The sequence below is a fragment of the Ursus americanus genome, chromosome 21 (assembly GCF_024610735.1).
Source record: "Ursus americanus isolate L20-20 chromosome 21, mUrsAme1.1.p, whole genome shotgun sequence".
Lineage (NCBI taxonomy): Eukaryota > Metazoa > Chordata > Mammalia > Carnivora > Ursidae > Ursus > Ursus americanus.
This window is the reverse complement of record NC_142147.1, coordinates 43,680,350-43,707,035: the sequence shown is the minus strand read 5'-3', so window position 1 is coordinate 43,707,035 and position 26,686 is coordinate 43,680,350. Positions and strand designations below refer to the sequence as shown.

At 52.8% G+C, this 26,686-nt stretch overlaps 1 protein-coding gene across 30 annotated transcripts; it reads right to left on the bottom strand.

Moving 5' to 3' along the window:
- Positions 1–2,578: 2,578 nt before the first annotated feature.
- CATSPERG (catsper channel auxiliary subunit gamma) lies at positions 2,579–26,055 on the bottom strand. Of its 30 annotated transcripts, none has more exons than XM_087870728.1 (29): positions 26,000–26,046; positions 24,533–24,816; positions 24,392–24,445; positions 19,671–19,815; positions 19,193–19,319; positions 18,939–19,011; positions 17,855–18,010; positions 16,287–16,458; positions 14,988–15,125; positions 13,936–13,995; positions 13,600–13,719; positions 12,939–12,989; positions 12,704–12,833; positions 12,093–12,204; positions 10,968–11,126; positions 10,766–10,878; positions 9,736–9,949; positions 9,355–9,417; positions 9,059–9,257; positions 8,798–8,919; positions 8,593–8,673; positions 8,445–8,501; positions 5,517–5,673; positions 5,250–5,313; positions 5,016–5,111; positions 4,645–4,734; positions 3,531–3,623; positions 3,340–3,439; positions 2,579–3,256 (listed from the first exon to the last, which is right to left on the bottom strand). In XM_087870728.1, exons 1-29 carry the CDS (start codon positions 26,001–26,003, stop codon positions 2,975–2,977), a joined length of 3,516 nt encoding a protein of 1,171 aa, XP_087726854.1. In that variant the 5' UTR covers positions 26,004–26,046; the 3' UTR covers positions 2,579–2,974. The 30 variants fall into 30 exon arrangements, 25 of the variants coding, with proteins under 25 accessions (XP_087726854.1, XP_087726856.1, XP_087726851.1 ...); XM_087870730.1 differs by having other exon boundaries at positions 12,704–12,837; positions 13,619–13,719; XM_087870725.1 differs by having other exon boundaries at positions 12,704–12,989; positions 25,950–26,055.
- Between the last annotated feature and the right edge of the window lie 631 nt (positions 26,056–26,686).

The following is a 26,686-nucleotide window of genomic DNA, read 5'->3' as shown; positions in this document are numbered from 1 at the left end:
AAAATTTTCATTTCGGGGCACCTGGGTGGCTCAGTCGTGAAGCGTCTGCCTTCGGCTCAGGGTGTGATCCCACGATCCTCAAATCCAGCCCTGCATCGGGCTCCCTGCTCTCCTGAGAGCCTGCTTCTTCCTCTCCCACTCCCCCTCTCTCGCTGGCTGTCTCTCTATCAAATAAATAAATAAAATCTTTGAAAAAAAATTTTTTTCATCTAGATTATTCTATTTGTTGGTGTACAGTTGTTCACAGCATGCTCATCATTTTTATTTACATAAAGGAGAGATAGATCATTGTTTTTTAATTCAATCTGCCAATCTTTGCCTTTTAATAGGACACTTTAACCCAGTATTTTTCATTTTATGAAGACATGTTTTATGACCTAACATATCCTCTATCCTGGAGAATGTTTCATGTGCACTTGAGAAGAAAGTGTATTCTGCTGATGAAAAGGGCTCTGCCATGGACCCAATGTTTGTGTCCCCCCCCCCATTCAGATGTTGATCTAACCCCTCAATGCAATGGTATTGGAAGGTGGAGCCTTTGGGAACCCTCATAATTGAATTAATGCCCTTATAAAAGAGACCTCAGAGACCTCCCCCACCTCTTTCACCAAGTGGGGACACAACAAAATGATGGCCAGCTATGAATCAGGAAGCAGGCTCTCACCAAACAAGGAATCTGCCGGCACCTTGATCTTGGACTTTCAGCCTCCGGAACAGCGAGAAATAAATTTCTGTCGTTTGTAAGCCACCCAGTTTATGGTATTCTGTTATAGCAGCCTGAACAGACTAAGACAGGACAAAACAGGATATTATCACATTTTCCTTATTTGCATCAATGCAGGTAATATTGTTGATGGGTCTTTACTGCTGACTATTGTGCCATACGGCTTGACCATCCCTGACCTCCCTCCTGAGCCCCAGATCTGATGTTCCTGCAGCCTCTTGGATTGCCTCCTCCAGAAGTCTCTCAGACCTCCCACACTTGCCATGACCCCAAAGGCCTCAGTCTGTCCCCAAAACCTTCTCCTTCTCCCTGGTCTTCATCTCAGGGACAGCCTCTTTGTCCTTCAGTCTGCACGGCAGAGCCCTGGACCTTTTCTTTTCCTTCCTGTCTTGCCTTTTTCCTTTCCTTTCCCTTCTTTTCTTTTTTCTTTCTTTTCTTTTTTTTTTAAGATTTTATTTATTTATTTGACACAGAGAGATAGCCAGCGAGAGAGGGAACACAAGCAGGGGGAGAGGGAGAGGGAGAAGCAGGCTTCTCGCCAAGCAGGGAGCCCAATGCGGGGCTCGATCCCAGGACCCTGGGATCACAACCTGAGCCGAAGGCAGACGCTTAACGGCTGAGCCACCCAGGCACCGCTTCTTTTCTTTTTTCAAGTAGGCTCCATGCCCAGCTTGGAGCCCAATACAGGGCTCAAACTCATTGACCATGAGATCAAGACCTGAGCTGAGATCAAAAATTGGACAGTCAACCAACTGACCAACCCAGGCTCCCCAACCTTTACTTAAATGCTTCCTTTGCTCCCACTCCCTTCATGGACCTCCAGCCCCATGGCCTGTTCACTAGGCCTCCTGAGCATCTCTCCCACCTGCTGCCTCCTCCCCTCCCTACACCAGGCTTTGGTCTAGCCCCATTGTCTTCTGTCCAGACCTCTGGCCTACTGCCTCCCTGGGATCTCTGCCTCTAGTCCTGAGTTGTCCTCCACAGGAGTATCTTTCTACATCTAACCATGTCCTTTAGCCTCTCAGCTCTGAGTACTCTTCTGACAATTTCCAAGCTCCAAAACATGACCTCAGCACCCTTGCCTGCTCTGGAGCTATGCTATCTCATCATAGACAAGCTGGTCCAGCTGTCTGCCCTGATGTCCCCTCAGAGTATGTGTCCCCTGGGCCTCTACTCCCAGAGTAGAGGAGTAGAGGAGAGTGGTCACAGAACCTCCATAGTCACCTCATCCAAGATCTCTGGTGAGGGACTGGTGTTGAGCTCATTAGATGGACAGTGGGTAGAGTACAAGGTGTGTTTGTTGGTTTTTTTGTTTTTTTGTTTTTTGCTTTTTGCCTTTCAGTCTTTTTTCCTCTTGACAGCACATTTTCCTTATAAGGACTGTCCTTCCTCACACATAATCAAGAGATTAGGGTAGGACTGCCCTCAGCTCCAGGGGTGGGCTCGATTGGCTTAAATCTCTGGTAGTGTGAGTAGTAAAATGGTGAGCTCAGGACCCACCCCCATCCAATCAGAGTGACTGACAGGACTTGCTCGGGAATGTTGGTCTCCAGCCCCTTCTTTCTCTGGACAATAAGATATGTGGACCAGCAGCCTCAGACTGTGAAGGGGGCTGGCCTGAGATTAGAGATCACGCTCAGAGGAGGGCAGGTCAGGAAAAGCTACAGAGAAATGGAGCCAGAACCCTATAGACATTGAAGACTTCTGGATCAAACCATCCCTGAAGCCTATATTAAAGCCCATAACTTACCATTTCTATGTAGGCCATTTAAGTGAAATTTTTGCTACTTGCAACAAAAACAAAAATCCTAACCTCTGGAGAGTCCCCTCCTTAAGCCAGACACTAGATAAGTATTGAAATTCAAAATATTTAATGACTGGTACTAAACCTGAGCACTGAACAATCAGAACATACTGCAGGCTACAGTGATGGGCCTGGGGCGTGGAAGACCTTGCTGGACAGTGGGGAGGTTGGGGGCAGCCCGGGGAGGGGCAGAGCTGGCAGGCACACAGAGAAGCTGCTATCTACCAGTTGGCACAGAAGGATTTTGATTTTAATGACCTATATGGCTGTGTAGTGCAAATTAACTGAACGTAAGCCCGCAGCTGGTCCTGAAATGAGGACTTAGGTCTGAAGGAAAAGTGAAAATTGAAGCAAAACAAGCCTGGGGCGGTTGATAATCGCATTTCCAAGATGGCCCAGGAAGTGAGGGGAGCACCTGGGTCAGGGTTTTGAGGCAGGCAAGAGGATTAGGTAATAGATTGTTTCTTCGAGGTTTCTTCAGGGGCCTCCTGGTTCCCCTCCGCCACTTTGGAACTGACACCAGAGCTGACACTGGAGCTGCCCCTGGATCTGGTCCCAGATGCGCCACTGAAGACTCTGGAAGAGGCCGTGTAGGGGTAGTAGGACTCCGATGTGATGATGTTGTTGATCTTCCAGCGGAGGGCGCTGCAGGCCTTCACCATGAGCGGCAACAGGAGGCAGAAGATGATGTAGAGGGTCACCAGGCCGATAAACACACAGGACGACACCTGCAGACACCACACGACAGGCACGGGCGGGCAGCCTGGGAGCCCCGTTCTCCTAACAGGGCAGCGCCTGGGCAGCCACTCACCATGAGGATGAAGAGGGCCCGCTTGGCACTGAGTGGGAGCCCATGGATATGCAACAGGAAGATGAGTTGGTAGTCACAGTACGTGCTCTTGTCCACACCTCTGGGGGTGGGGATGGGGTTCAGCATTGGGGGAGGAGTCAGGCACCCCACAGGAAGCCCCCAACTCTACCTGGGCCACCTGCCTGGCTCACCTGTTGCTCACCAACACCTTGAAGAAGAATTCGGGGGCGAAGATGGTATGGGGGATGGTGTCATGGCATGGGGAGTTCTCCAGACACAGCCACCTGGGGACCCAAGTTCAGGCAATGTGCTACAAATCATGGCTAGCATGTGCCAACCTCTGACCTCTCCCCCCAGCCCACAGACTCTGGGTGAGCACCAGCTAGATGGAGTCTCGTCCCTTCTTCCCTGATTTGCTCCTTCATTCATTCATCCAGTAAGGCTGACTCCATGCCTACCATGTGACAGGCTGTTTACTCATTCATGTCCTCCTGCCTTAACATCTCCATCTGTCAATTCCTCCATTACAATGCAATCATCTAGATTATGGAGCGTGTATCTATCATGTGCCGACTCCTCATTTATTCCTTGCTGCCTTCATTCCTTCATCCCACAAATATACTGAGTACCTACTAGGTACAAAGTCACATCTCTATTCACATATGTTTTCCTTTATTCATTTATTCAATAAATATAGGTTGATTACTGACTAGGTGCAAGTTGGTTGCCCCATTCATTCATTCACTTCCTTTATTTGATCATGGTATCATTTTCTTCCTTTCACTGAATCAAAAATAGTTATTGAGCCCCTATATATTAATTTGTTCCTCCATTGTTTTGTTCATTCATCATGACCTCCATTCAAATGTCAACAAATGAATGACTGAATTCATTCACTGTCTCATTCAACAAACACCGTGTTTAGTCTATCAGGACCTGGACCTATAAGGGAGACAGAACCCACAAGAGACAGTGACAGCTCAAAAGGGCAGGTTGGGATAAGGGAGGCACAAGCAGAGAGGTGAGGGTGAGAAGGGGCAAAGCACAGAAGGTCATGTAAACCAATATCCCATTTAGAACGGTCAGAAAAATCGCCCTGGGTGAACGGACACCTGAACTAAGGCCTGAAGAAAGAGTAAGAGGGACCAGCACAGCAGACAAGGAGCCAGCCCCATTTGAGGAACATGAAGGCAGTCAGTCTGGCTTGAAGATCAAGAGGTCTCCCAGAGGCAGAAGGGACAACAGCCCAGACAGACTGTGGACAGGTGGGGGATAAGGGGACCAGCAATTAGGCCATGCACTCACTCGATGCCCAAACTCTGGTGGGTCATGATGTTGAAGGCCGAGTCCTTGGTGGTCGTTGTGTTCTTGGTGGTCCAGATGAGGCTGTTAGTCCTGTGCAGGACCATGTAACCTCAGTGGGGGGCAGGAGGGGAGGGACCACTGCTGCAGGTGCAGAGAGAGGCCCACAGTATGAGCCGCAGAGGGAAGGGGCCCGGGGAGCCTTAGGAGGGCGGGGCCTGGCAGCATGGGCGGGGCGAGCATTTGCACCATCCTAGGAGCCTGAGCTACCGGGTGAGCTGTGCTTGCAGCGAGGGTGAGGTCTGTGGCTGGGAAGCAAGAGAGGCCTGCAGAGGAAAGAGGGCGGATTGCGGGCAGGGTCCCGCAGGCATTACTTGTCCAAGGGGCTGTTGAAGCGGTAAATCTCCTCCTCACTGTATTCCTTGATGGTGTCCATCGTGGGCCCGCCGCCTACCACCGTGAGCACGTAGCTGCCGGGTGCAGAGGCGCACACGGACCGGCTTCAGGGCCCAGAGTTCCGCTCCTCTACCACCCACTCCGAACTCTGTCCCCCTAGCCACTCCCACCCCCCAAACTCCCGTCAGTCGCTGGCTTGGCCTCGTCTTTACCTGCCCTGAAAACTGCCTGACTCTCCCGTCACCAAGTCTTGGATCAAGAAGAAAGGGTAGAAGACTGTGGGGTTGGAGGGAGGCCAGGAGTAGAAGAAATTAGCTTGGCCCGAGAAGTGGAGGATGGAGAGGGGAGGAAAGAGAGATGAGAAGACCAAGGGGGAGGAGCAGAGGATGAATGAGGAAGTGAGCGGGCAGTGAGGGCAGGCGGGCCGTGGTGGGGACAGAGGACCGGGAATGGATGGGACGAGGGGACTGGACGCGCACTATCACGGAAGAGGAAGCAGGGCATCTCGGGGTCAACGTGCACGCAGTCGAAGTAGTGTTTGTTCTGCAGGCGGTTGTACTCCAGTGTGTAGGTGATGTCGAAGGCCAGGCGCTTGCCTGGGGGGCAGCCGATGAACACTGGCACCATCAGGTTGCCCTACGTGGGAGGAGAAAAGCCTTGCACTGGGGGGCGGAGCAGACACCCCTCCTCCCCCACACCTGGCCACCTCCTGCCAGGCTCACTCTCACCACTGCCACATGATCATTATTATCATTAAAAAAAAATACTCTAAAACTGCAAACATTTACGTCATTCTTACTGTATGCCAGGCACTGGGTGATGTCCTAAGTGCTTCAAACTCAAATTTAATCCTCAACAAAACGAGCCTTGTATGGAAGAGACTACTCACATCTCCATGACCCAGATGGCAACAGTGAGGCGCAGAGAGGTCAAGCCGTTTATTAATTATCCAAAGCCACACCTGAAGTGGTACCCCCAGAAAAAGACACACAACATCACTAACACCTACAGGGGCACCCACTTGCAGGTGCACTGCATAGGGCTCAGTGTGGGCCTGAATTCTCAAATAACAAATCCGGAAGGAGCCTGGGACACAGAAGGGAAGTGAAACTCACAATGGGGGTCAGAGGTTAGGGAATTTCCACGACACTGTCTTCAAAATGAACAGCCTCTGGCCCATTTCAGGGGTAGGGTCCAAAGGTTTCATCCAATTGTCAAAGGAATACAGACATCCAAAGACTGTGGCATGGGCTTGACGGTGACTGGGGAGAGGGGTTGGTGGCCATCGGATGCGCACTCCCCATGCGAGGCCTGGGCCCCAGACTGTACACCTATCAGCCACGCACTTACGGGGAGGCCCAATGGGTAGCTCAGATTCAGTCTATCCACAACTCATCTTGGTTCATGGCACCTCATTCCTCCAAGTTCAGGCTAAAAGCCTTGCCCTGGAAACCTCTCTCTCTCACACCCACAGCCAGTCCATCTCAACATCCTGTTGTCTCTAGACTTCAAAACAGAGCCATTCTCTCCCTAACCTCCTCAACTCTTCCCCCCACCTCCCACCCCACTCCCCGCCTTGTCTTGCCCAACCTTGTTTCCTCCCTGGTCTCCCTGTTCCTGCCTCTCCCCCTAGTCTGTCCCCTGCATGCAGCCTGTGACCACCCAAGTCCCTTCTCGGCTCCTGGGGCACCATGGCCCACTAGGCCTCATGTGATCTGCCCCCTTACTTCATCTCATCTCTCTCCACTTTCCTCTCTCTCTCTCTCTCACACACACACACACACACACACACACACACACACACAGTGGCAAGTTTCACCTCCATTCCCATTTCCCAAGTGTCCTGCCTCTCCATCCCAGAGCAGCAATCCACTATAAGGACTTTCTCACTTATTTTCCCAGTTTCTTCATGCAAATAAAAGCCAACATGAATATACGTTCTTAATTAACCTCCTTCATGCTAATGTTTTATATGTACTGTTCTGTACCCTGCTTTTTTTTCTTAAGAATAAAATACATTTTGGAGGTGCCTGAGTGGGTGCAGTCAGTTAAGCCTCCAACTCTTGGTTTTGGCTCAGATCTCTCACATCTCAGGGTCATGGGGTTGAGCCCCCATCAGGCTCCACGCTCAGTGCAGAGTCTGCCTGAGTTTCTCTCTCTGCCCCTTCCCCCTGCTCATGTTCTCAAATAAATAAATAAATAAATAAACAAACAAATAAACAAATCTTTAAAACAAAAGAAAATAGGGGCGCCTGAGTGGCTCAGTCAATTAAGCCTCTGCCTTTGGCTCAGGACTTGATCCCAGGGTCCTGGGATCGAGTCTCACATCAGGCTTCTTACTCAGAAGGGAGCCTGCTTCTCCCCCTGCCCCGTCTCTCATGAATAAATAAATAAAATCTTAAAAAAAATAATAAAACAAAACAAAATAAAATTCACTTTGGAGACTATTCCACACCAGTATGTGGAGATCTTCCCCCCCTTTTTTACAACTGCATAGTTTTCTGTTGCATGAATGTATCGGGATTTATTTAACTACTCTCCTATTAACAGACATTTAGGTAGTTTCCAACCTTTTACTGTAACAGAGTGTTGCAGATTAAGACACCTAGAATGGATCCTTTGGGTCAAACATAAGGATATTAACTTTGACCTTCTGGGGTTATCATAAAGAGGAAAATAATATGTATTGCCAAGGTTAGCAGGAAATACTTGTTGGATGCTGAGTCAGCCACTCCTCCCTGCTCTCCTCCTCCCCACAAGCAGTTGGGGGTATTACAACCCTGTCCTTTTTTTTTTTTTTTTTAACTGCCCTGGGTCATACCAAGCCAGGAGGGAGGAACAGCAGGGTCTGTCTGCTGGTGAGTGGGCACGGAAGGGGGTGAGAACGAGGCACCTCGGTCCAGTTCCTCCTTTACCACTTATTAGCTCCTTAGGTTACTCTGAGCAGATGTCTGCACCTCTCTGAGCCTCAGTGTCTGCCTCTGTGCAAAAGGGATGTTGCGTGGGTAAGCAAGTAAAGATCTAAGGACCCACTCGAATGAACAAAGCATGTGACCGGGCAGATGAAGAGCAACGTGTAAAAGACGGGGCCCAGCTGGTCCACATGACTTCCTCTGGCCAACTGGGAATAAAAAGCCCTGTGTCGCAAATGCTTTACTTTGCTGTGCTGAAAAATATTAGAAGGAACATACAAGCCTGGGGCAATGTACACAACCTTAAAGACAGCCCTTTCTGCAAACATGAATGGATGAAAGGAGTGGGTGGGTGGGTGGGCGAATGAACGAAAAGAAAGAAATTATGAATGCACTAGTGGGATTTCCAGGGGGAGCACTCAAAATCTGCCCAGTTGAGACTCAATCCAATCCCCACCCTCCCAGCACAGGGCCCGAAAACCCAAGGTCTAATACTTGCATGCGGGGTCCCCGGTGTGTGTTCTGGAAACAGTGCCCGACTGCGCCCACCACCTGTGGGTATGAGCAGGTGATGATGGTGGGCCGCGTTGGCTCAATCTTTTCCCTCCTCCCTCGTCCCCTCCCCTCTAGTCTTGGATCGAACCTTGACCAACATGGAGGTCTTCATGAGGTGATGTCCACTAATGCCTTGATCAAAGCAAGACCTTTTATCATTGAGCGTAACCTGGGGTTGGGGGCAGAAATGAAGAAGTCAGCAGGCCTGCCTGAGGACCCGGGGACTGTCCTAACAGTGCCCTGCCCCAAGAGCTCCACCCTCACCTCGACACCCCGTCCCCGCTTTATCTCACCCAGAAAAGCACCGAGTTGCGATTAATGAGGACCTTCTGCTTCACCACCACCTCGATGCAGCCCGGGTCGGCCAGCACCACGCCCAGATCCACTTTGCTGCGCAGCTCTAAGGTGGTGAGCACTGCAAGCACCCGCAGGGGTCAAGGCCGCGAGCGTGGGACGGTGCCCCGCCCCCAGGCCCCGCCCCCTGGCCTCGCCGGCAGCCCCCACCGCAGCCCTCGCCCCGCCCCAGGGACTCCACTCAAGCCTCGCCCACAGACCGCGCTCCGGCTGGAACTCGAAAGAGTGCTCGCGGACCGTCAGGAAGACGGAGAAGGCGTAGCTGTTGCCCTTGTCCAGGAAGATTCGCTCGGGCAGCTCGTGCTCGGCCTTGAGGTCGTAGATCTTCTCGTAGCTGGCCATTTCAATGTACACGTTACTGGCGCTCCGCAAGTTGCTCGCCAGATAAAAGTAGTAATCCTGGGGGATGGGAGCGGGGCAGAGTCAGACCCGGAGCCGGGACGCGAAGGGGTGTCCTGACACCGCCGCTCCCCGACCCCCAATCCTCTCTACGCACCTGGTCCAGTTTCTTGTTCTTCCACCAGCGCCAGGTGGGGTCGTGCACTGGGTCCGCGTATGGCTGGGGGGACCGCCAGCACTGTGAGCCTGGGCGTGCGGAGGCGGCCCCAGGCAGGTGGCATGCCCGGCCTCTAACCCAAAGCCAAAGCTACCAGACCCTGGCCCGCCCGTGAGCCCTACTTCCAGCTCAGCAGCCACCCTCCCAAAGCCATCTCTCCCAAGTCCTGCTTGCCCGCTCCCCGGGGTCCCTCCTTAGCCTCAGACTCTCCCAGTCGGCTCCCCTCGGTTCCAGCCTCTGTGGGCGTTCTCGAGGCACGCGGGCCCTGCTTTCTAGGCCTCCTCAGTCCCGTCTCAGATCAGACCCCCGCCAGGCGCCCACCTTGTGGTACTTGGAGTGCAGGTAAAGCAGGTAGTAGACGAGGCCCTGGTACACGGCGAGCGAGTTCTCGTCGTGGAAGCCCGAGGGCTCCAGCACGCGTGGCGGGCGCGCCTGGTAGCGCTCCTGGCGCGTGTAGATCTGCGGGTTGGGCAGGTCCCGCAGGCGCATCACAGTGAAGGGGCAGAAACTGGTGAAGGAGAGCGTCAGGTGGTTCCTGGGCGGCGGGAGTGGGGGGCCGGCAGCTGACTTTTCCGCGCCTGGCACACCACGGACCCCCCCCACCCGCCCCCACCAGGCCTTCCTCCCACCTCTGCGATGCTGACTCTCCAAATCGAAGCCAGCCCTGACCTTCTTCCTCCGCCTCAGCCCCTGCTGCCCCTGGACAAATTCCCCTGGACGTCCCTGGGTCCCTCAGACCAGAGTCCTGGACCTCCTCCTAGACACTATCCCCCACCCAACTTCTTCCACCTTCTTCCACCTCCCCTGTCTCCCCGCCCCCTCTCCCAGCTGCCTCCCAGGCTCTTCCGCAGGTGACCAGAAGGCTCATTATTGAACGCAAACTCTGGCCATGCAGTCCCTCCTCTTCGTCCCATCATGGCCCCCCAGGACCCTCAAGAGGAAGTCCAAGTTCCTCCCTACAATCACCAGGCTCACCCTGCTCCCAGCACTGCACTCTGTCTGTGCTGTACCCTTCTCTGTCTTGAACCCCAATCTCCTTTCCTCCTCAAGGCCTTTGCACACGTGGCTCCCCCTGCCTGGAACCCCTTCTCCATCTTATCACCTGGCTAATTCTTCCTCCCCCTTCAGCTCACAGCTCTCCCACCTCTTCCTCTTTGAGGTTCTCCCTGATGCACCCGCCTCCCCTGGTCTCGGTCAGGTCCCTCCTTTGAGCTTCCAGGGGCCTGAAGCTGCCCCATCACAGCCCTGAGGTTGTCTCTGGGGAGGACTTGCTCCCCCTCCTGGAACAGGGGCTTTGTGTGGGCAGCACCGAGGGCTCCGTGACTACCGCCGCAGTCCAGAATCTTCTTACCCTTGTCGCTTCAAGAGGTAGTGATTGCCGAGCTGCTCGTACATCAGGAGCTGCTCCACGGGCACAAGCCTCTTGACGAGCCGGCCCTGCTTCTTGTCTATAAGGTACACCAGCTGCAGTGGGAAGGCAGGGCCAGGGAAGCTGCTGTGAGCGGGCCACCGCGCGGCCCCCCCGTTGTCTCCCCATGACCCCCACCTGGCACCTGGTACAGTCTGCGGTCTTCGTAGAAGAGGGTGACCATGGTCTCACTGGAGGTGTAGAGAGAGGACTGGTGCATCACCTGTAGGCTGATATACACTTCCCAGCCTTTGGACGGGAACAGCTTGTACATCCGGTAGCTGCCCTCCAGGAGGTACCAGATCTGGGGTGAGACAGCCGGCTGTGCGTGTATGGGAGGGCCGGGGGTCCTCCGATCCCTCACCCTCTGCCCAGTGTGATGGCCCCGTTCCATGAGGGTGAGGCTCGAGAGCTTACTTCCAGCTCGGGCCAGGCGAGCTCACACACCTTCTCTCTGTGACGCCACCTCTACGTCCCAGAGCCCGACCACCTCTGCTTCCAGCCCCAACTCGCCACCATAAATGTCCTCAGTGTTTCAGTCCGCTTGAGTGGCTATTACTGGAAACTGAAGCATCCCTAACATGTACACCCCTCCAGGTTTCCTAGGGGCAAGCCCTATCTTCTCACTCTTTGCACCCTCTGGGTTCTCGCCATCCCCTTGGCCTCGGTTTCCCATCTCTGCACTGATGCCCACTCCACCACACATTTGACCATAGACCTCATCCCCTTCTGAGACTCCGCCTGGAGGATCCCTTCCAGCCTTGAGGATGCCCCTCCTCCATATGGCCTCCTCTGTGAAGCCCTCCCTGACACACACACACACACACACACACACACACACACACTGAACTGGAATTTCAGCAGCACCCCCTTTCTGAACTTCAGTAGGTACTGTCTTCCTCCCTGCAGCCTCGACTACTCTGAACCGTCGTTGGACTGTGACCCTGTGAGAACCAGGTGCAGGGCTGACTCAGTCACCACTGTATCCCCAGCGCTGGGTCAGGTATACAGTAAGTGCTCAACGTTTATGAAGTGAACCACATGACAGAATGAAAGAGGGCCCCCTCTGGAAATCAGATCATGACTCCGAGTCTTTCACTCTGCTCAAAGACTAGGGGGAAAATTGAGTTGCAGGGCTCTCAGCTATAAAGGGAGCTTCTGCTGCCCTTCTCTGGGGTCCCTGAGGGCTTTTCCTCCCCTGAACCCCTTTACCCTGACAGGGGGAGAAGGGAGACCCCTGGGGTTTGGCAAGAGGAGCTGGGCAGCCCACCTCCTCAGTCTCTGTGACAATAGCCGTGTCCCCGTGGAACGAGTTGACCAGGTACTTAATGGACTGTTCCTTGGGGAAATCCGCCAGGTAGATGAAGTTTTCCTTGTTGTAGCTGCAAGGGCACAGATGGGAGCTAGGGACGCCCAGGTGAGTCTCCTGCAGGATACCTGCTTCCCCCAACTCCAGGCCTAACTAGACCCAAGACCCATTTCCTCAGTTCTCTGCTAGCCTTGTAAGAACATACCAGGAAGCCTGGGTGGCCTGACCACCTGTAGACAGGAGCATTTGGCCAACCTAGCACTTTGCCAACAGCCCATAGAGCTGGCTCATGGGCCCCTAAGTTCCTGAGGGGTGAAGAGTGTCCTAACCTTTCCCCCCGACAATGCCCTTCGCAAAGGCTGGGTCCTTACATCGGGTTTCATTTAAGAAAGGCCTCCCAGAGCTTTACAATGGCAGCTTCTCCATCCCAGCCCTGACCACTGCAGCCGGTGTCTTCCGCATCAGAATCCTGATAACTTCTGGACTTGGGCATACTCTGAAATCCTGATGACTTCAGAAAGGGCCCCCACCCTGATGGGACTGGGAGAGGCAGAATAGGTCCAGCCCCATACCTCTGCAGGAGGAAGTTGCCCCAGATGAACAGCAGGTTGTTATACGGGTTGTAGAACATGCCCTTGGGTACCATCGGGAAGTTGGTGTAAGACTCTGTCCCTAGGATCATCAGAAACTGCAGGCCTCGAGCTGGCTGGGACAGAGGTAGAGTGGACACAGCAGTGAGGGAAGGGTCATCTGGGCCCCTCCTGGCCCTCATCCACCTTTGAGACCCTCTCTGCCTTCCCTTCCTACCATCAGGAATGAATTCCGGAATGGTGTAGAGGATGACCAGGTTATCATTGACTACAGCCGGGGAGAACACAGCAAAATCTTCTGAGGCTCTGAGCTTTCAAAACCTGAAACTGGGCAAGTCACCAGCTTCCAAATACCCCTCCAATGGCTTCTCATTTGGGCCTGTTAGCCCTTAGGGTTTCTTTATGTAAATATGTTAGGGCACAGGATTTGCCTCCTTTGACATCTTGGCTGCAGAGTACAGTGCACAGCCTATACAACTGTACATGGCAGCCCTATTCTCTGTTCAGGTAAAATAAATAGAATAGAATAGAATAGAATAGAATAGAATAGAATAGAATAGAATAGAATAGAATAGAATAGAATAGAATAGAATAGAATAGAATCTCCTTATTGTGAGCCACAAGACCCTTCCGGATTTGGCTTCTGCTCACCCCTCCAGTCTCCCTCCCTCCCCATTCTTACTCTGTTCCAGTCATATTTTTTTCTTCTGTTTCTCTATTCCACCAAGCCCTTTCTCCATCACTATCTTACCCAGCAGTGATGTGAGCAACATTTCCCTCCCCCTGTCTGCTGAGCACAGATCCCACAGACAGGCTCGAAGTTCACAATCTGGGCTCCTGCCCCTTCCCACTCAGCTCCCCCACAGCATCCCAATTACCCAAGTCGTAGCTGACCACCTGGAAATACTTCCCGGTAGTGGGGTCTTGGATCTCCACCAGCATCAGTAGATTGTAGTCACCAGCATCAAAGACAGCCCAGGTGATAGAGCAGTTGACAACTGGACAGGAAGGGGGCGGTCTGGAGCAGCCCTGGACCTGCCCCTCTCCAGGGTCTCTTGTTACCCTCACGCCCATCCCTGTGACTCTCCACCCCTCCCAAGACACCACTGTTCTTTGCCATGACCTCTCCCCTCACCTGCTTAAAGCCTTATCTGCTCTCCCACACTCTTGATCCCCCCGCCCACACACCACAGACCCCGCTGGGAGCTAGGTACCTTGTATCCCTTCGCACACAGACCGCTGCTTGGGCAGCAACTTGAAGGACACATGGCCATCTGCGGAGCAGGGCAGGTCCGTGCTCAGGCCCTTCCCAGTCCGTCGTCATCCCACCACGCCAGGTCTCCAATTGACCAGGGTCTGGTGGCCATGCCTTCCACTCCCTTAGTCATGGGACTTCAGGGGGCGAGTCTCACCCCCTACCTGACAGTCACTCACCCCTGGCCTACCATTGTGGGTCTGTCCCTGGTCACAGTAATTGGTGCAGGTCTGGGCACTGACCCCGAATGGGCCCATCAGAGTGCACCCTGGCTTCATGCTAGAGCTAATGGAAGAGGCTGCTTTCATTCTTTTGGGATGACGCAAACTGGTGGGAGATGTGAGCCCCAACTTCCTGGACCATATTCAACCCCCAGGAGAGGAGTATCTACTTGGAAATGAAGCCAAATCTCAGGGTTCATAACAATAAACTCCTTTAGAGCATCCACTGTGTCCCTAGCACTGTCCTAAGACCTTTACACATGCCAACTTACTTAATCTTTATATCAACCCAAAGAGGTAGGTTCTAGTATTGTCATTAACCCCATTTTGCAAATGAGGACGACGAGACCAAAAAGAGAGGTTAAGTCACCTGTCCAAAGCCACAGGTGACTTGCGTTGGGCGTGTTCAAGCAGTCTCTCTCTGCTGTAATCACTATGCTACACTACCTCGCCAAGATATCGACAGAGTCCTAATCATAGACCCTGTGGGCCCCTGGATCCAGCCATGCCTGAAGACTTTGGTCTTCTCATTTATCAAGTCCGCAAATCAGGCTAAATGATTTTTGAACTGGGCTTCTGCCCTTTGCAACCAAACACATCATGAAGATATATAACACACTCAAGTCCTACTCCTAGAAATGCATAACCCTGTCCCCACTCGCGGGGACAGCCTCCTGCCTAGGACCCCTCCCGAAGGCACCTGGTGAGGGACGAGGGCCAGAGGTTAGAATTCTTGGAGGCACGAGGGTATGGAGTGCTCTCTTGGACTGCCAGAGGCCCCCATCCTTACCTGTGATGGTCCCCAAGTGGACATAGCCTTCCCGCTTGCCAGTGGTGAGGGCCATGACGTACTCCGAGCCGTTGCTATGGAAATGCACGGGGCACAGCCTCTTGATGCACTCGTTGGCCAGGACACGAACCCAGCTCCCTGTGCGGGCCAGCATGGGGCCTCAGACCCAGGTCTATAGACCTGGGACCTGACCCCCATCCATATTTCCATGGCCTTAATGGCCTTTCAGTGTGGTGTCTGAGGGGCCATTGGCATGGGGCCCAGCTGCCTTTGGGAAAATCTCCCTTGCTCATACTCTGTCTGTGAGGTACAGATTGGGCTAACCCCACCCTTGTATTCCCCTGGCCAGAGTGATGGGTTCAACTGGGCATGTGACCAAGCTGGATCAACCAGAGACAGTCCCAGCTGCCACTACTAATGGAGACATGCTCTTCCCCGGGGCCCCTGAGAGGATAAAAGCCCATAGATGTTGGTGGAGGAGGGATCACCATGGTTACCACGAGGAGCAGCCTGTCTAAGCTCCAGTGAGCCCCTCAATCCAGCTGCACCTGAAACCAAATGCTCCTGGGTTTTTCATCTATCTAAGCCAATAAACACCCCCTTTCTTTGACTTAAGTCCATTTTAATTTGGTTCCTCCTACTGTCAAATGTCCTAAGTAAGAAACGGACAAAAATGAACCTGTTGGGAGTAAGCCTTAATGAAATATAGGTTATAATACAAATTTCCGGGACCCTATAAAATGACCTCTCTCATTTATATGGGGGAGGGAGCTGAGGACCAGGACGGTTTGGGTATCATTTAAAAGATAAGGTTGACTCAAAAGTCTCTTTTCCTCTGTGATCAGTCTCCGTGGCTTTTCTTCTCCAACTACTCATCCCACTTTCTCTCTGTCTGCCTCTCTCTCTGACTCTCCATGCCTCTCTCCCACCCCCCAAATTTCTCCTTTGCTATGCATGTCTCTTGGCAGGTCTTCCTCCGTCTTTCTGACACTGTGTGTGTGTGCACGTGCCTTTCTCTCTCTCTCTCTCTCTGCTCCCTCCCTTCCCTCTCACGCCTCCCTCTCCCCTCTGCTGGTTCACAGGTCTGGAGGAAAGCCTTACCCCAGCATATAGAGGGTAGGAGAAGGCCACGTAGGGTAGGTGGCGATGATCAAGGACCTCGGAAAGTCCCTCCAATACCCCCTCCCCACCCATGGAAATTCCAGTCCCGGGCGCTTCCAGTGGATGGGTTCACTGGGGTGCCCTCCCTGGGGCTCCCACAAGCACGACCCCTTCCCTGAGATGCCAGGGGCCCCTCACCACTGCCGCGGTTGCTCTCATGGAGGGTGAGATAGGTGCCGGTAAAATAGTAGACAAGCTGATTCTGCCGAATGAAGAGAGTGCTCTCGGTGGCAATGGCATCATAGATGGTGGCAGTAAAACTGGCCTGAGGGCAGTAGAAGGAGCCTACCCAGCAACTGTCGATGTTCAACTGCAGGGGAGCAGAGTCAGTGGGAGCGGGTTTACCTTGGCTTCAGCCCCCACGTCCTGCCTTGCGGGCAGGCATCTGCTCGGACAACTGCTTGGGATGGACACACGCAGCTGCCCCCAAGGCACCGTCCCCGCTCACCGTGAAGTGGTACCTTGTGGCCACACTTCCCCAACATGGCTCAGGGAAGCAGGTGACCCAAGCCAGAGGCAGCTGGAACTTTATGTGCTCCCTGGAGTTTGGCAGTGCACAGCACACTCAACAGCACACAGCGAAATCTTCCCCAGGCCACGGTCGGATCCCAGAGATCTCATGCTTGGCCCAACCACCCCATTTTACCTTCAACACAACTAGCCAGTCACTAACACTGGCGTTATCATCGACGAACAGTGGGAAAGCACCATCAATGGAGGATTGTTGACTAAAATAATCTAAATTTAATCATGTTTCTAAAGCTTAGTACCAGTCTATAGGCAATAACTCTTTGGGGTGTTATGCACAGAATTGCATCCCCACCTCTAATTTATATGTTGAATCCCTAACCCTGCCATTAAGGAGATAATTGAGGTCCACTGAGGTCACAAGGATGGGCCCCTAATCCTATTGGACTGGTGTCCTTATGAGAAGAGGAAGAGACACCCGAGATCTCTCTCTCCACTGGTGAGCACAGAGAAAAGGCTGTGTGAGCACACGGTGAGAAGACATTTGCGAGCCGAGGAGAGGCCTCCCCAGAAACCAACCCTCCCTGGCGCTTTGATCTTGGACTCCCAGCCTCCAGAGCTGTGAGACTATAAATTTTTCTCGCGGACATCTGTGGGATTTTGTTACGGCAACCGGAGCAGACGAGGACACAGGGTCAGAGGGACACATTCACCAGTTCCACGAAGAAGCAAGCAGCTAAACTCTACAGCACAAAAGGCCTGGTTTCTCCAATTGCCTGAGAAAAGGTGGTAGATGAGGGGAAGAAGGTGGAATGGGGAGCAGACTTGCAGGTGAGAAGAGTATTAAGAGACTTAACCAAACACAGTGCGTTGGTCCTGATTCAAACCAACTTTAAAAGTAAAGTACTCGTTCTGTGTGTGGCTGATGTTAACTTCTACCAAACACAGGATGATTCTATGAGGTGAATATAAAGATTGTTTGCATTTTCCAGATGGGACAGATGGGGACTCTGAGGCCCGGGTAGGTGAAATGACTTGGCCCAGGGTCACACAGCCAGGAGGTGGCCGAATCCGGACCTGGAGCCAGAGCGCCCCTTCCTGCTATCTGCCTCTCGTGGGAGCTGCTATGACTTTAGAGACTCTTTCCACAGCCCCAGGCCCTACCTTCTTTTAGAGGCTGAGGCCCAGCACCCTTCAAGAAGCCCCAGCCCACCCACCGCCTGCCCTGCGCCACTCACCTCCACGAGAAAGGAGTCGGTGAAACTGGTGTCGGTCAGCAGCACGGACTTCTCATCGGGAATGCCGCCCAGGATGAGCACAGGTGCTTGGTCCACAGTGTGCCACAGGGGCCTCGACGAGACATTCATGAAGTACCGGGGTATCAGACTGAAGATCTGGTGGGGGCGGGGGGCAAGTGGAGATGGAAGGAGGGCTACTCAGCACTCCTACCCTCCCATGGCTCCGTCTCATTTAGGGTAAAAAAACTAAAGTCCTCACCTGACCCATGAGGCCACATACGATTTGTCCCTGTCACCTCTTTGACCCTATCCATCATGGGTCCCCCCTGGCTCACTCTCTCCTGGCCACATGGACCTCTTCACTGCTTCCCAGACTCAATTGGGCACATTACCACCTCTGAGGCTTTGCACTGGCTATTCCCTGTGTGTGAAATGCCCTTCTCCTAGTATTCACGTGCTTCGCTCCTCTCCTCCTCCAAGACTTTACTCAAATGTCCACCTTCTCGTTACGCCTTTCCTGACCATCCCATTAACTATGCAACCCTCTCCTGCACTGACCCAATCCCCTTCACCCTGAACTCTCTCCAGAGCGCTTACCCCCTGTTCACCTACTCTGGGATTTACTTGACCTCATGTTTACTGTGTGGTGTCTGTCTCTCCCACTAGAATGTCAGCTCCGTCTGCATCCGTGTGTTCACTGGTGTGTTCCCACGGTGCCACGCAGTGTGCTCAGTTAAGCACCTTCTGAATGCATGCATGCACCGCAGTGAAGACTACGGGGGCGGGAGTCAGGCCGACATCGTTTCAAGTCCCGTTCCACAGGTATGTGCTGGGAGACTGGGGGCAAGTGGCTCCATCCCTTAGGGGCCTCAGTTTTCTCCTCCTGAGAACGGGTTCCCTCCCAGGGTCCTTGTGAAGACTGAACGTGGTCGCACATTTAGTGGGGCACGTCACCCCAGGCCTGGCGCAAGGGTAGCACTCTGGAAGTGGGGTCTGCCACTTGTCTGGGAAGTAATTGGGGCCCTAGCCCACTGTCTTTAACCCACGTTTTCTACCATGTTTCTCTACTGTCCGGGCTCCTCACCTCATTTCCCACAGTGAAATGGAGGGTGTTGTCTTGCTGTCTCTGTAAGAAGCCGTTGATGTTCACCTGAAACCTGGCAGCCGGTGTGGACAAGCACAGGCGAGGGTTCTAGCTTCAGGGGCTCCTGGCATAGCGCACAATCACCTTCCTACCCTGTTCCCTCCCTTTGGTCTCCTCCTGGCTTCTTGGGGGATCTGGAGATGCGGAAGTCCCTCCCAGAGTCTACCCCCCGCCCCGGGCTTGGGAAAGGGCACCTTTTATTGGGAATGAAGGGCCCCAGGCCATTGCTGCTGACATCCACTCGCATGACCACGCTGCCGTTCTTGATGGGCATGGGCGTGTACCAGCTCATGACACACATCTCGTCCGCGGTGCACTGCTCTGCTGGTCGGCACTGGACGCTGAGGCTGCTGGCGCCTCCCAGGGGCACCCCCCAGGCCACAGTCCACGGGGATCTCCCTGGACCTCCCCATGCCCCCCTCTAGGCCATGGATACCACTGGGGCCTCTATGTGGTTCTCTCTAGGCCACGGACCCTGCTGAGGCCTCCCTCTGCCCCCTTCCAGGTCATAGACCCCACTGTGGCCCCCCCAAACTCCCACAACCCTGCCAGGCCATGGGCTCCTCTGAGGATGTCAGCCTCCCCTCAAGGTCATGGACCCCGCTGAGGCCCCCAGCAAGATCCCCACACCCTTGCCAGTCTGTGGCCCCTCCAGGTGCCCCCCAGGCCCACCTTTGTCGCGGAAGGGGGCTGCTTCCATCTGGATTTGCAGCTGCTCTATCTTCCAGTGATGGAAGTTGACTGGGGACTGGAAGGTCACCAGCACCATGGGCTTCAGCCCCGTCAGGTGGCCCTTGCGGACCTGGGCCTCGGAGGACTGAGGGCAAGATGGCCCCACAGGTGTGTACTTAAGAGAGGCTCTGGGTACCCCTGCCTCGAGCCCATCTTTAGCAGCCCATCTTCTCAGACTAGGTGGGAGAAGAGACTCTCCACCACGAGAAGGTCAGAGAACATGGTCTAGGTTTGGGGCTGGGGTGGGGACAGGCCACGCTAGGAGACCGGCAGAGGGGCTAGGGGCTGTGAAGGGAGTCACAGGAGAAGGTAAGGCCAGAGCCATTGTCTTCAGACAGAACTTGGATGTAGGGAATGCACAGGGCATCGCAGCATGGGATAAGCAGAACTGAGCAAGTGGGAATGAACCTGGCACCCAGAGCTGCTAGTAGCCTCTTCCCTCACACTTCAGGGGTTCCCAGTCCCACTCTTGAGGCTTCTACCCTCCCTGCAGAAATTTGACTCTCTGCCACCCCCACCAGTCAGAGGATAGCCAGGTTTTGGAGCTGGAGCCTGTGGGTGAGGGTGGGACAGGGCAGTTACACAGAAAGGAAGAGGGAAGGAGCAGGAGGACATAGCCGGGGACATAGCCTCCCAGAAATTCCAGGGTCTTGGCTAGGTGGAGAAAGGGAGGCAGGGTTTACAGTGGAGATGAAAGGAGGGAAGGAGAAGGGTGTGCCAGGTGTATGGAACAGCATAAGCAAAGGCTTAGAGGCGTCTCCAAGAGAAGGCTACACTCAAGCAGCCTTCTTGGGTGGAGGGTAGGCTGTGAGACCAGGGAGAGAGATTTAATGGGTTCAACCAGGGGCGCCTGGGTGACTCAGTCAGTTGAGCATCTGCCTTCGGCTCAGGTCATGATCCCTGGGTCAGGGTCCTGCCATCGAGCTCCATATTGGGCTCCCTGCTCAGCAGGGAGTCTCCCTCTCCTTCTGCCCCTCCCCCCACTGGCACTCAAGCAGGTGCGCACGCGTGTGTGCGTATGTGTGTGTGTGTGTGTCAAATTAATAAATAAAATCTTTGAAAAAAATTAATGGGTACAACCACCTTTGCACAGGCCTTCATCGGCTCAGCCAGGGCCCTTTCAACCCTGCCAACTCTACCTGTCCCAGCCCTACTTCTGTGTCTTTTCTGTCTTTTTTTTTTTTTTAAGGAGGCTCCATGCCCAGCGTGGAGCCCAACATGGGGCTTGAACTCACAACCCAGAGATCAAAACCTGAGCTGAGATCGAGAGTTGGATGCCTAACAGACTGAGCCCCCCAGGTGCCCCTGGGGTTTTTCAACCGCAGGGCAGCAGGTGCCAGTGAGGCAGGGCTCTTCCGTTCAGGCAACAGTGACCCTGGTCCTGTCCACCCTCAACTCCTGCCTAGGCACCGGACAGCCTCCTCACTGTCTCTCTGCCCCCATCCTCTCCCTAACACAGCAGGAGGGAGCCTGGGAACACCTAAGTCAGATTAGGCGCTCCTTTGCTCAGAACCTTCTCATGGCTCCTCCATCTCACTCAGAGCAGGGGCTGTGTCCTCACTCTTCCCGGGGTCACTTCCGTCCCCTGTCTCCTTCCACTGTGCCCCCATTCATGGCTCTTCACACACAGCAGCCTCTGTCCTACTACAGGACCATTGCATTTGTTGCGTTAGCCTCTCCCTTGGCCTGGGGTGCTTTCCCCCAGTCTCCTCAATCCTCCATTTTCATCACTCAGGTCTCTGCTCAAGCCTCCTCAGAGACCTTCCCCAACCATTCCTTAACACCATCTTTTCTAATATATCACATTTTATTTTCCTCTTTGCACTGATTACTCTTCGGAAATTAGTTTATGTATTTACTTGCTGATTGCTTCTCTGGTGGCCTGAATCCATAAGAAAAACCTAGCCATGGGGTGCCTGAGTGGCACAGCGGTTGAGCGTCTGCCTTCGGCTCAGGGCGTGATCCCGGTGTTATGGGATCGAGCCCCACATCAGGCTCCTCCGCTATGAGCCTGCTTCTTCCTCTCACACTCCCCCTGCTTGTGTTCCCTCTCGGTGGCTGTCTCTATCTCTGTCAAATAAATAAATAAAATATTAAAAAAAAAAAAAAAGAAAAACCTAGCCATGCTGTTAATCATTATATGCCCCATGTTGTTTAAAAAAAAAAAAAAGGATCTGACTCATTGTAGGTGTTGAATGGCCAGATAAAGGTATTATTATCACACTTTTACAGATAAGGAGAGAAGATTCATGGAGTAAAACTCTCTGACCAAGGTCACACTCTACAAACTTGTTGCTAGCATTCACTGAGCTCTTTCTATGAACCAGACACTGTGCTAATTGCTTCACACATATTCAATAATTTTGTGAAGTGCATATGATCACTATAGAATCCTTGATAAAGATGAGGAAATGTTGATACAGAGACGTTAAGTACTTTTCCAGAGATCACAGTTATTATGTAGCATAGCTGGGATTTGAACCCAGGCAGCCTGGCTTCAGAGCCCAAAGTATCAACTATCATGCCATACGTCCTCCAAGTAAATGTTAGTCAATGGCAGGTTCAAACTCAGGTCTGCTGCTTCCAGAACTTCAGTTCTAGACCACAACATTCTACTGTCCTCAAAAAGCTTACTTGAGCCAAAACAATCTTGGCAAAGAACAACACAGTTGGAGGATTCAAACTTTCTGATTTGAAAACTTACTATTAACCCACAGGAATCAAGACTATGTGATACTGGCATATGGGCAGACATACAGAGCAATGGAATAGAATTATACCCAGAAATAAACCTTTACAGTTATGGTCAATTGATTTCTGTTGTTGTTGCTGTTTAAAGATTTTATTTATTTATTTGAGAGAGAGAGAGAGAGAGAGAGAATGAGCAGTGAGGAGGGGCGGAAGGAGAGAGAGAGAAGCAGACTCCCTGCTTAGCAGGAAGCCCAATGTGGGGCTCAATCCCAGGACCTGGAGATCATGACCTGAGCCACCCAGGTGCCCCGGTCAATTGACTTCTGACAATAGTGCCAAGACAATTCACTGATACACATGATAATGGGATACAGGATATTCACATGCAAAAGGTGGACCCCTACCTCACACCACACAAAAAAATAACTCAAAATGGCTCAAACACCTAAACATAAGAGTTAAAACTAAAAAACTCTTAGAAGAAAACATGGAAGTCCATCTTCATGACCTAGGCATAGCCCTCTTAAGACAACACCAACAGCACAAGCAACGGAAGGAAAAAAACTGTTAAACTGGACTTCATCAAGGTTAAAAACATTGGTGCTACTTTATGGTCTGTGAATTACGCCTCAATAAACATAAAACCTTGGTGCTTTAAAGAACACCATCAAGAAAGTTAAAAGACAACCCACAGAATGTGACAAAATATTTACAAATCTTATATCTGATAAGGAACTCGTATCCAGAATATATAAGGAAATTTTACAATGCAACAATAAAAAGACAACCCAATTTGGCAAAGAATTTGAATAGGTATTTCTCCAAAGAAGATAGATAGTTACTGGTGAGCATATGTTCAACATCAAGAGTCATGGAGGGAAATGTAACTCAAAACCACAATGAGATACCACCTCACACCCTCATCTTTTGGCTATAATCAAAAGATGAACAAGTGTTGGTGAAGATGGAGAGAAACTGGTACGCTCCCTCACACACTGCTGATGGGAGTGGAAAATGGTGCAGCTGCTTTAGAGAGCAATCAGGCAGTTCTTCGGAAGTGAAACAGAGTCAACATTAGACCCAGCAATTCCATTTGTAGGCACTTACCTAAGAGAACTGAAAACATATATCGACAGAAAAACTTGTATACACATTTATAACAGCATTGTTCATAATAGCCAAAAAAGTGGAAATCACCCAAATGTCCATCAATTAATGAATGGATAAACGAAATGTAGCATGCCCTTACAATTAAATATTATTCAACCATTAAAAGGTAAACATTGATACATGTCATGGCACCGGCGAGCCTTAAAAGTGTGCTGAGCGAAAGAAGCAAGGCACAAAAGGCTGCCTATTGGACAACTCCATTTATAGAAAATGTCCAGAATAAGTAAACTCATAGGAACAGAAAGTAGATCAGTGGTCTCCAGAGGCTGAAGGATGGGGGTACCGGGTTTCTTTTTATGGTGATGAATGTGGTCTATAATTAGTGGTAATGCTGGCACAATTTGTAATATGTTAAAAACTATTAAACTGTCCACTTTAAGTGGTGAATTTTATGATACATGAGTTACATCTCAATCTTTTAAAAATATTTATCTATTTATTTTAGAGAGAAAGAGAGAGAGCAAGAGAGAGAGGAGGGGGAGGGGAGAGGGAGAGGGAGAGAGAGCCCCAAGCTGACTCTGCTCTGAGAGTGGAGCAGAGGTGGGGCTCACATCCCAAGCCAAAACCAAGAGTCAGACGCTCAACCTACTGAGCCACCCAGGCGCCCCATCTCAATTCTTTTTAATGGGGAAAAAAAAAAAAGCTTACTTGAGCACCTACTATGTGCCTGGTAGGATACTGGGAATCTTCTTGAATCCTTAGGGTCACCAAGGTCTGGTGGTGACACCACTATTAAAATGTTAGAGATTGGGGAAACTGAGGGCCACACAAATGAGCTCACCCCCGCCACACCCACTTACCTCTCCATTGCAGGAGTAGTTGATCTTCAGGTAGTATGGGAAGCTCAGGTATTTCTGCAAGAAAAAGTTGGGCAAATGTCCAGAGCCCAGCGGGGTGCCAATCTATGACCTCTCCCATTCACCTGACCCCAGTCCCCTCACCTCTCCCTGGTCGGTGGGTGCATCCACCAGCGGGGTGAACACACTGTCCAGTGTCTCCAGGGGCTCTTGATCAAAGAAGCGGTCGCTCATGCCATTCTTGCCTACCCTCTCGAACTTGTTCAGGACAACCTGCCAGGTGCACTCCTGGATATCCTGGATCGCCCACAGCCTCCACGATGCCACTAGCACCGCCAGTAGTGCCCACAGAGCCCGCATGATTCGGAGTTTCGGCCACGAAGGGACAGCAAGGTACACCGTGGGGCAGAGTGCAACGTGACTCGAACCTGGAGAGGGGGTCAACACCTGCCAGCCAGACTGCGCCCGAGAGCGGCCTTCCGAGATCCTACCAAGTTCCTGCGCTTTGCCCAGCCCCTGCTTCTCGCCCCACCTCTACTCAGACTTCTGGCTCCACCCTTGCTCTTACTCCTGGCCCCGCCCCTGCACTTGCTGGCCCCGCCCCCGCTCTTGCTCCTGGCTCCGCCCCTGCACCTGCTCCCGGCCCCGCCCCCACTCTTGCTTCTGGCCCCGCCCCTGCTCTTGCTCCTGGTTCCGCTTCTGCTCCAGACTTCGCCCCTGACCCAGATGCTGCACCTGCTCCTATTCTGGATCCCACCTTTATTTTTACTCCAGGTGCCCCCTCTACTCTTGCTCCTGGACACGCCCCTGCTCCTAGTTTCGCCCCGCCTCCTCGCCTCACCCCTTAACCTTGCGCCATACTTATTCTTTGCTCCGCCTCTGTTCTGCATCCCTCCCCTACTCTTCACCGGGTCTCTGTTTCTGTTTCTGGCTTTGGCTGTGCCCCACCTATTTTCCCCAGTTCTGCTACTCTCTCTGGTCGTGCACTTGCACTTGCACTTGCACCTGCACCTGGCTCCGCCCCCACCACTTGCCCCGTCCCCCCACTTCTCTTCGCATCTCCCCTTTCTCTTGGCCCGGGCCCTGCCTTGGTACCGCGTCCTGTATCTAGCCTCTCCCTTTTCCGGTTCCTGGGCCCAGACTTTCTCCACGTCCCGCCCCTTTCCCTGTCCCCGCCCCTGTTTCTCGCCTGGAGCTTGCTCCTCGGTCGGCTTGCCTTCTTTGCCCCGCCCTCGATCCTGTGTCTGTCCTTGTTCTTCAACCCGCCCCTTATCGATCCGCCTTTTCCCCTGGTCTTTGGAGAGCAGTTCTTCTCGAGCCTGCCCCTCACCCCGCCCCCTCGTAGAACCACGCCCATTCTCCTTAGATACCCTCTCTTTGCCTCGGGATCTGTCCTCGCCCCTGGCCTTCCCCTCGCTCCGCGCCTTCTCCTCGCCCTGCATCTTTTTCTTGTTCCACGAGGGCGCTATCTTGTCGGTCAGCACCTTCTCGGTCCTCACCATTCCCCCGAACCGCGACACCTTTTGGCCCCACACTCCCTTCTCACGACCCTTTTCCATACCCCGGACAGCTACCGGCTCCACGTCCCGCCTCTTATAGCCCCGCACCTACTCATCTCCTCGCTTCTTCTCTTGGCCTCTCCTTTCTCGTCGCCCCGCCCTTTCTCCGCCCCTCCACTCCCCTCCCTTTCTCTTGCCTCTCCCCTTCTCACCTCCCCCTCCTCCCTCCCCTTCTCTCCGCCCCCCGCCCCCCGCATCCCTCCCTGGGGTGGCCCCAGGCACCTCCCTCTTCTCCCCCGTCCCGCGGTACCAGTCACTTAGTTGAAACCGGTCAACCGTCACTTGGCCGCTCCGGTCCCGCCCCTCTTGCCCGGTTTCAAAATGGCCGCCCAGACTTCCACAACCGATTTCCGCCTTTCCCGAGACCTGCCCCCCTCGCGCGCTCGTCTCCACGGTAACGCTCTTCCCAAAAGGCGCCAGCTACTTGGCTGCGCGGTGAAAGCGAGGCTCCAAACCCCGGGTCACTCTGGACACAAGAGTTTGTGATAGGAAGGTCTTCAAGGAGTTCCTCCTGGTTGTTCTGGCGGCCCTTGCTCGTCCTCCGCCCAATTAGGCTTTTATATAAAAAAAAAATCTCTTAAAAAAGCGTTAGGTCCCCTTGTGGGAATTAATCTGATGGCGGCTTAACACCCTGCTCTACACAACAAGGGCACAAGCAGCCACCTCACAGAGTTGTGGGGAGTCTATAAGATGAATGCCGTGAAGAATGCCTGCAGGAAATATTCAATAGGTTAATAAT